Raw genomic sequence first — 8781 nt, 5'->3', positions numbered from 1 at the left:
CGTCCGTGTGGAGTCGTCCTTTAGTTTAGAGCCGTTTAGAGCCGCCGGTTCCGTTCGCCGGTTTCGGTTGATCATTTGGGTGATCCCGTGTCACGTAGAATTGACTCATTGAGTCGGTATCTCGTGAGGCCCGCTTGCCAGATCAATCTAAGCCATCCGATCTTGGTCAACTCTCGATCAAGATTAATCTCAGCCGTCCAAAATCAATATAAATCCGTTCTCTCTTTTGAGTGGCATATTATTTCTTTTTAATATATGTTATCTACCAAATATGATCTAATCTTTTTCCGGAAGTTGTTTTAATCTTTATCTCAGTTATAAATCATTTCTAAATTTTTTAATTAATTTGGAATAGTATTTTCTTTAATAGGTTTAATTGGAATTAAATCTTGTAAAATTTGTAATTAATTCGTATGAAATCAGAATGAGGCCGTTCAAGTCTCATAATTCATCTAAAATCATGATCTACATGTTTCTTTACTTTATATGTACTATTTATTTGGAGTTTCTTAGTCTTTTTCTTTGTTTTGCGTGTTAGCTTGTCGTTTTCGTCGTTGCGAAGGTTCGCGAGTGCGTCGGAAGTATTCCAGAAGATTTATTGAAGACCGAATATTGCAAGGCAAGTCACATAGATCCCAAACACAATTCCTTTGAGCATGTTGATCCTATATTTAAATTCTCTATTTATTTCAATTGTGCATTTATTTTCGAATGTCACCGGGTGGTGTGAACCTATTCCTTTGTTATGACCACTATGCATTGCTTACCCTATTCTTTGATACCTTGGGTGACAATTTGACTAGTTGGACTTATATATTGGTTCAGCTAGATATTACATATAATTGCTTAGCCATGCTTACAAACATTAGCACATGATTGGGATAACTAATGTTCCGCTATCACTTAATGATGGATATTTAATTGTAGCTCACGATGGCTAATCGTGATTGGTTAATTAATTAATATGCCAACTAAAACTTGATAATGGTAGGTTGTGAGCACATGGTTTTGATGGTCGTGCTCATGATAATTAAGGACCGGTTCACGAGTTTCGGTTGTGAAACATTAACTGTACCAACCACAAGCCAGCGTGGGCAACGGCTTTACCTTTTGTATAGCATGGTTCATTGCGGGGCACCAGACTGACAACTGGAGGAGATAAGCCCACGGGGGTCGCTGGGGAGTCCATGCCTTGTCTATAAGGGGGTGATTATGATCCAGGAACGGTGCACTGTGGCGGATTGTGTTATGCGAGGGGTACTATCACAGCTCCTTTCCGAGGTACCGTGGTAGTATTGAGCCGCATGGTGACATGTTGTGGGGCTGTGTCTTGTGGGTACAGTGGTACACCTCTGGCCAGAGTAAAACTATTCGAATAGCCGTGCCCACGGTTATGGGCGGGTCTAACAATGTCTTTCGTGATTAGTCTCACACTTCTCACCATAATAAATGATGCTATAATTGGTAATAATTTGATTAGCTCCTGGTTTGGAATAGTACATTCTTGGTTTGGAGATAGATCTGTACAGCCGGGTATGGTTGTTCAGGATGGTTGGGCCTGTGCAGCATGGGTGCGCTATTCAGTGTTGATTAATATTGATGATTAATTACTCTACTGTTTTACAATTCTCAAATATTTGATAAATGCTGCTTTTGCAAATGAGCCCTATATTATGCCATTCTTTGGTATCCTTGTGCACTTGCATACTTGCTGTGTGGCTTGCCGAGTATGTCATATGCTCACCTTGCAATAATCAATCAAACCTCAGTTGAAGACAAGTTGCGAAGGAGAAGACGTTTGGCTTATACCCCAGTTGAGCTGCCTGTGAGAGTGGAGCCAGAGCTTCGCTAGACCGTAATTTCGCCGCTGTTTTCTCTTTTCTTTTGTAAGTATGTAACGTTGATGAATCTGTATATTAATTGTCAGTTTGTGTACCTCGGCTGATTCCTGGACGAGGATTTAATGCACAAAGAAGTTCGGAAATTACTAGTGAATTTCTGGGCGTGACACCTTCTGTATCAGATGTGACAAGCTATCAAAGTCTTCAAACGAGAATTTCTCCCTAATCGGAGCAATCATACCCTGAAAGGCCAGATCGGCTAATTGGGCATCAGTTAAACTCAAGCTGAAACATTTGTTCCTCATCTCCCTAAATCTCTGAATATACTCGTGCACAGGTTCATCATGCCGCTGCTTAATCGCTGTCAAGTCAGATAATTTCATCTCATGAACCCCACTGTAAAAATAGCTGTGGAATTGCTTCTCCAAATCGGCCCAACTATTGATCGATTCATACGGCAAAGAGGAAAACCAAGTAAAAGCCAATCCAGACAAAGATAACCGGAATAATCTAACCTTCAGAGCGTCTACAGCCGATGCTTCACCACACTGAGCTAAGAATCGGCTAATGTGCTCATAAGTTGACACACCATCTTGTCCCGAAAATTTAGAGAAGTCCGGAACTTTGAACCGATTGGGAAGAGGAACTCTCTCAAACCACTCAGGGTAAGGCTGCCGATACAAGCTTCCAGTCTCTTTTGGTTTAAGCACAAACTGTTCCCTCATTACGTCAGCAATCACATCGGACCATGACCGTTGCTGAGATGCCCCTTGTTGCTGCATGGGCTCGAACTGACCGTATTGAGACGCAAACTGAGGTTGAGCCAATCCCCCTAGCTGATATTGGGCTTGCGGGGAAGGAGGCTGATATTGATAATTCAAGTTACCCCCTTGGTAATTATGAAGGTTCGGCTGGATATTACGTACCAAGTGCTCAGGAACAACTCGAGGCATTACTGTGCCATCCGGCTGTACGTGGTGAACCAAGTGTTCTGGGACAACAGCACTGTTCATGTTCAACGTTTGACCATTCGTCTTATTTGAAAAAATATTATGATTAGTATTTTTATTGTTATTAGATGATAAAACATGAATAGTACTTTATGTGTGACTAATTTTTTTAATATTTTTCATAAATTTTTCAAATAAGACGAATGGTCAAAGTGCTAAACATGGATATCTATGGCTGCACTTATTTTGGGACGGAGGTAGTAGATTTTTTCCGTTGGAGATTGACTAGAGAAATGGCATGCAATTCGAATAGAGAGCTTGTTGGAGTGGTGTTCTTATTATTTGGGATAGAGAGTGGGATGGCAAGACGGTTGGAGGTGTTCTAATGTTTGTTGCCTGTATAAAACCTTGAACGTGGGAGACGGAATGTCCTCTTGCAAGTTGCAATTTTGTATGCTGTACAAATATATTTGGTTAAGATCTTGTTTGGTTAATCCCGACCACAAGAGAATCAAGAGGAATTTGTATGGGATTTATTCAATACCTATTATGGTATGAAATTATTATTCTTCAATTCCATTTAATCACTCCTTTAGTATTAACCTAACAAGCCTAACGCCTAAGGCCTAAGAAGAAATACAATGCTAGCCAGGTAAAATATCATGCTAAATCAGTTTGCCCAAAAATCATGTTATTGCAATAAACAATATTCTACCATTTTTTTTTTGAAGCGATGGGTCTGTTCATATGATGCGACTACACAATCATTTACAAATATATTGTAAAAATGGATGGCATTTTGCCTAAGAAGGAAAAGAAGCAACTGTTTCTACGAGAAAAACTACACATAGAACATAAACAATTTACTAGTATGAGAGTTATTGTTCCAAAATGCAAACATGAATGGAAAAAAGCCTGGAATTACTTAAGTGTGTGTTTAGTTTGGGGATGAAGTTTGATGGATTAGGTTCATCCTATTTCTATTTTTTTTGGGATTGGATGATTCCATCTACATCTACGTGCTTGACATAAAGGTTATAATGATCCTACTTTTTTAAGGGTTGGAAGGATGTGGTCCATACATCAATGAGAGAGAAAAAATTAGTTAGATTGGTCCATCTGTGTTTGGTTCACGGTCATGCATGGATGGGATATGGCCATCCATATTTTGTTGGATATAGCGACCAATTTTTTGTTTGGTTTGTATGGATATGGCGATCCGATTTCTTCTTTGGTTGGAGGGATATAGCATGGATGGAAAAAGCCAAAAGTTAGTAGGACCCATTTGTCATATATATTTTTTTATCAAAATATAATCATCCGAGATCTTGTTTTAAAGATTTAATTGTAACAAATATAATGGTGTAATCAAATATAATTGTAACAAATTAGATAAACAGTTTAGGAGAAAAAATCATTTGGAGCTTACTTAACAGAAAATCAAACCAACAACAGCCAATCAGAATAGGACACATCACCCAGACCAAAACTGGATGGATTCATCTAGCCAAATCAGTCTGATGCACTCATCCAGCATATTGAGGGAATATTCTCTATTCTGGGCCGCCTCATCCACCTTGCCCTCCAACCAAACACTACGAAAAACCGGACGGCCATCTCCTATCCAGCCTCATCCACCCAACCAAACACACCTTATCTAGAGAGAATATTTCATTCTAGAGATCATGCCTTCCTACCTATCTTCAAGCTAAACACCCTGAAAAATAGGTTCGCCCCATCTAGACCCATTCCATTCCTCCAATCAAACACATGCTAACATTCACTCTGAGTCTAGCTTGGGTGATGCCATTGCTAACTCCATGATGCCTTATCATACCATATGTTCCTATCATGATAATAGAAAAAATGATTGAAGAGATTCACCTATTGACAGTCCGAACTTCGTAAAGCACATCTAGTACTCCTACTTAGGGTTTAGGGTATCACTCAGAACCACATATTAAAGGCTAGCAAAAAAATTACCACTTATTTCTGAATTGTTTTATTTGGTTGTCTTGGAGACAAAATTTTGGGATAGAGTTTTGGATATCTTTTAGGTTGAGTTTTTTTTATTTCACTTTCCTAACTCCACCTCCCGAACGCAGAATTAGTGATGCTCTGAGACCAATGTGTTAGGTTAGTACTAAAGTGGAACCAATCCCTTATTTTGAAACTTTAGATTACTAAAGTTGCTGAGAGCATCACTAGCAGTACCCTACTCCGTCTCCGATCCTTTTTTTTTCAGGATTTTTGATGAAAAAACTGCTTCAACTGTTCCCTACGCTTCCTCTCAAAAATCAGTACTCCATTCTACTTCACTCTCGCTCTCCAAAAGTTGGGAATCGTTCTCGCTCCCAATTTCGGTCACTTGAGTGAGAATGCCATCCGAGAAAAGGGGTAAGCGGAAGGGCGTTGACACTAGATGATATATGATATGATCTTGATAAGTTGCGGGTAAAGGGAGGCTTACCTTTTTATTTTTATATTTTAGGGAGTTAAATATAAGCCATCTATTGGAAGGAAGTATATACCTATACAAGTTATCCCCACCTACTAATCTCCTGCACTGTGGTTGCTCCACGTCATCAAGTTGATCACACCCATTCGATCATAAGAGACATCTTGACCATACTCTCACAATGGCCAATTACAGTACTACTAGGGGCAGTAGAATAAAAACCACTTCAAACAAAACGCCAGGCAAAAAAAAAAAACACCAATTCTCAAGAGTGGATTTTAAACTCTGGAGGAAACATGTATATCACTCGAATAATTATGAAAAAATTTCAAAACAATTAAGAAAATATATTAACATGTAGTATACCACTCCAAAAGCATGCAAGTTATAATTTAACTTTTATAAGTAAAATACATATAAAAGAGTAACAAATTAACTACAACTAGTTAACATATATTCACATTAAATTTATTTTTTTTGTTGCAACATATAAAAAAAATTAAATTTAACTTTACATGTTTATGAAGTTATAATTATTTTCATAACTAAGTGTCATATAAATAACGAGATGACGTCTCGAGTTCTTCCTGCAGCCAGGTTTTGAAATTTCGGTTCGAAATTTCCGAAATTTTGCCCCCCACCGAAATGCTCACATCTCGTCCGAAATTTTTGGTTTTTTGCAATTTTTTTGTGTATTTGGTCAAATTTTATTTAAAATCAGCAAAATTTCAAAAATTTCGTAAAAAAAATCCAAAATCGGTTCTTTCGCCCACCTGCAGCAGAAATCTTGGGCTGTGTTTAGATACAAACAACTTTCAACTTTGAAAGAAACTAAACACAGCCTTAGTTTCGAAATTTCAAACCCTACCTGCAGCAAAATTATAACATATGTTTCGAAATTTCAAACCCTGCCTGTTGTCGTCCAGTACTGTACTCCTGTGCATTGTCTGGATGGGCAACTTTTTCATAGCGAGGCGAGTCTGCGTGCGTGTGCTGGCTCGTCTCGTCTTGTTCGGACATGACAAGAACAGAACTGACCAAAAATGGACTGGACGCATCAGATGAGGGAGGTCCGAGTATGCATGCAGGCGGCTGTTATGCAAACAGCCTAACAGCTTAAACAAAATGCTGGAAACACTGTTGCTTGGCTTGGATTTTGCTAAACATATGTTATGATTTTGCTACACACTTCGTCCTTGTTCATTTTGATTTGTTGTAATTTGAGACCGTAAGGCGATTAATCAGGACGGGAAGAAAAACCACTGAACCATAAAAGACCAGACTAAAACCAGATCTTGATGCAACCAGGTTCATCAGATAGATTCATCATTCATTTATAATTTATAAATTTACCCCCATTCTTCTACAGACAGAAGAAGCACTTTCTTCTTGAGCTCTCATACAGCAACCAAATCTAGACAAAATCAAAGAATCCCCAAATCCTCCCCCCAAGTTCCTAAAGCCCCAAGCGAACACCATCTTCTCAGAACCCGGCCACCGCCGCGCCGAGGAGGGCGGCGGCAACGAGCACGGCGCCGCTCGCCGCGGTCCTCCCGGCGTTCCCAGTCGCCGGCGCTGGGGCGGGGGCCTGGAAGAGGCCGGCGGCCAGCGGGGACTGCGCGGGGGCCGGCACGGGCGCGAAGAACCCCTGGCCGCGGCGGCTGTGCTTCTCCGACATGACGAGGACGATGACGCGCTCGCCCTTGTCGCAGCTCCCCGGCGCGGCGCCGACGAAGAAGTGGTACCCGGAGCTCGTCAGCGGCACCGTGGCGGCGCCGCCGGTGGGCTTGTGGGTGGCGACCGGGCTCCCCGTGCCGCAGTGGTTGTAGTCGTCCCGCGTCACCTCCAGCACCGCGTCCGCCGCGCCGTCGAACTTGAACACTGCGCCAGCCCAACCAGAGAAGGAGAAGAAATCAGAACAAATCAAGAAACAGAGGAATCCAAGAAACACCGAGGAAGGAATCGAGCTTTGTTGACTCACCGAGGTTGTCGCCGATGTGGAAGCGGGTGGCCTCGGCCCACCTGTTGAGCGCGTCGGGCTGCGCCGGCACCTTCCACCCGCCGCCGTTGTTGCCGCCGACCACGAGGTCCCTGGCGTCCGCCACGGCCACGGCCGCGGCGAAGGCCAGCGCGGCGCAGAGCACGGTAGCCAACACCTTCGCCATCGAAGTAGGGTGGGAGGACTAGCAGAAGTAGAACACGAGAGCACGAGAGGAGGGAAACAGGGGAACGAGGAGGAGGAGATGATGCTGTGGCGGCCATGGGAGGCGGATATAAATAGGGTGGTGGAGTGGAGGTAGCCGTTGGGGTATTCGAACGTTCGGGAGGGGAGGCAGTAGAGTAGCATCGGGTGCCGCGAAGACGCGTGGCGACAGCATTCACTGGCATTGGGATGGGATGGGAGGAGTGGCAGGCTGTTGCTGGCTTGCTGCTGCTGCTTCTCAGCACTGGGAAAGGATGCTTCTGTTTTGGACCTTACCGTTGCTGTTTTGGCCTTTTGAGGAGGCACTGGGCTGGATGGGATGGCACTGTTCTGGTGTAGGGCTGTCACCTATGGCCTGTGGGGCTGGGGAGGCTTGGGACCAGTGGAGTGGGGTCCACAGGGAAGTGAGTGAGAATTGTGTGAACCTTGGAGTTAATATTCCTCCTGGAAGAAGTGTTTGTGTTGTGGCAATAAAATTCTCATTTTTTTTTAAAAAAAAGTCACATGAATCGAGTGGACTGTTGGGTTCAGCCTCGTTATCAAACCCCTCACCAAATTAAACCCTGTTTAGATGGGATTAAAACTTTTGTTCCTATCACATCGGATGTTTGGATACTAATTATAAATATTAAATGTAGACTATTAATAAAACACATCCATAATCTTGGACTAATTCGCGAGACGAATCTATTGAGCCTAATTAATCCATGACTAGCCTATGTGATGCTACAGTAAACATTCTCTAATTATGGATTAATTAGGCTTTAAAATTTTGTTTTGCAAATTAGCTTTCATTTATGTAATTAGTTTTGTAAGTAGTCTATATTTAATACTCTAAATTAGTGTTTAAATAGAGAAACTAAAGTTAAGTCTCTGGATCCAAACACCACCTTAATCTACGTCACGTCAACCTATGTGATCTGAACAATTAAGACATCTTTGATAGAGTTCTAACTCTAAAAATTAAGTCTTTCTAAATCAAGCTTCACCTCTTGAGTTTATTTTGTGAGAGCACTTTAGTCCACTCTATTTTTTTTTATTGTTAGAGCTAAAACTTTTTGTTTGGACTTCCAACTCTAGAAGAGATGGAGTTGGAGCTGAAGATCCAAACATGCCCTTGATTTGGTTTGATTTTGCTTGTAGATGATCAAGGCGTCGATGTTGGATGAGATCATCGATCGGCTACGCCAAGTTCTTGCTAGAGGCGGAAATTTCCCTGTTGGGGTCGGAGACCCACCCTAAGGGCTGGGATCGGGGGATAATTATCACCCGTGGGTGAACGGGGGCGAGCCGACCGCACCCTTCATCTCCCACCAATCGCTATTATTG

General features: G+C 42.0%; 1 protein-coding gene across 1 annotated transcript; it reads right to left on the bottom strand.

The window, feature by feature from the left end:
* Window positions 1-6423: 6423 nt before the first annotated feature.
* LOC127782580 (early nodulin-like protein 3) lies at window positions 6424-7510 on the bottom strand. Its single transcript, XM_052309845.1, has 2 exons — window positions 7231-7510; window positions 6424-7130 (listed from the first exon to the last, which is right to left on the bottom strand). The coding sequence occupies exons 1-2, from the start codon at window positions 7412-7414 to the stop codon at window positions 6733-6735; spliced, it is 582 nt and encodes a 193-aa protein (XP_052165805.1). The 5' UTR covers window positions 7415-7510; the 3' UTR covers window positions 6424-6732.
* Between the last annotated feature and the right edge of the window lie 1271 nt (window positions 7511-8781).

This window comes from Oryza glaberrima, chromosome 8 (assembly GCF_000147395.1).
Source record: "Oryza glaberrima chromosome 8, OglaRS2, whole genome shotgun sequence".
Lineage (NCBI taxonomy): Eukaryota > Viridiplantae > Streptophyta > Magnoliopsida > Poales > Poaceae > Oryza > Oryza glaberrima.
Note: the sequence above shows the minus strand (reverse complement) of the source record. Positions and strands in the feature narration are given on the sequence as shown.

Excerpts from the sequence above, each read along its gene's own strand:
- LOC127782580 (XM_052309845.1), bottom strand. The coding sequence starts at position 7,414 with ATGGCGAAGGTGTTGGCTACCGTGCTCTGCGCCGCGCTGGCCTTCGCC. Across the intron at positions 7,131-7,230 it reads CCACATCGGCGACAACCTCG|TGTTCAAGTTCGACGGCGCG; the intron begins GTGAGTCAACAA and ends GGGCTGGCGCAG.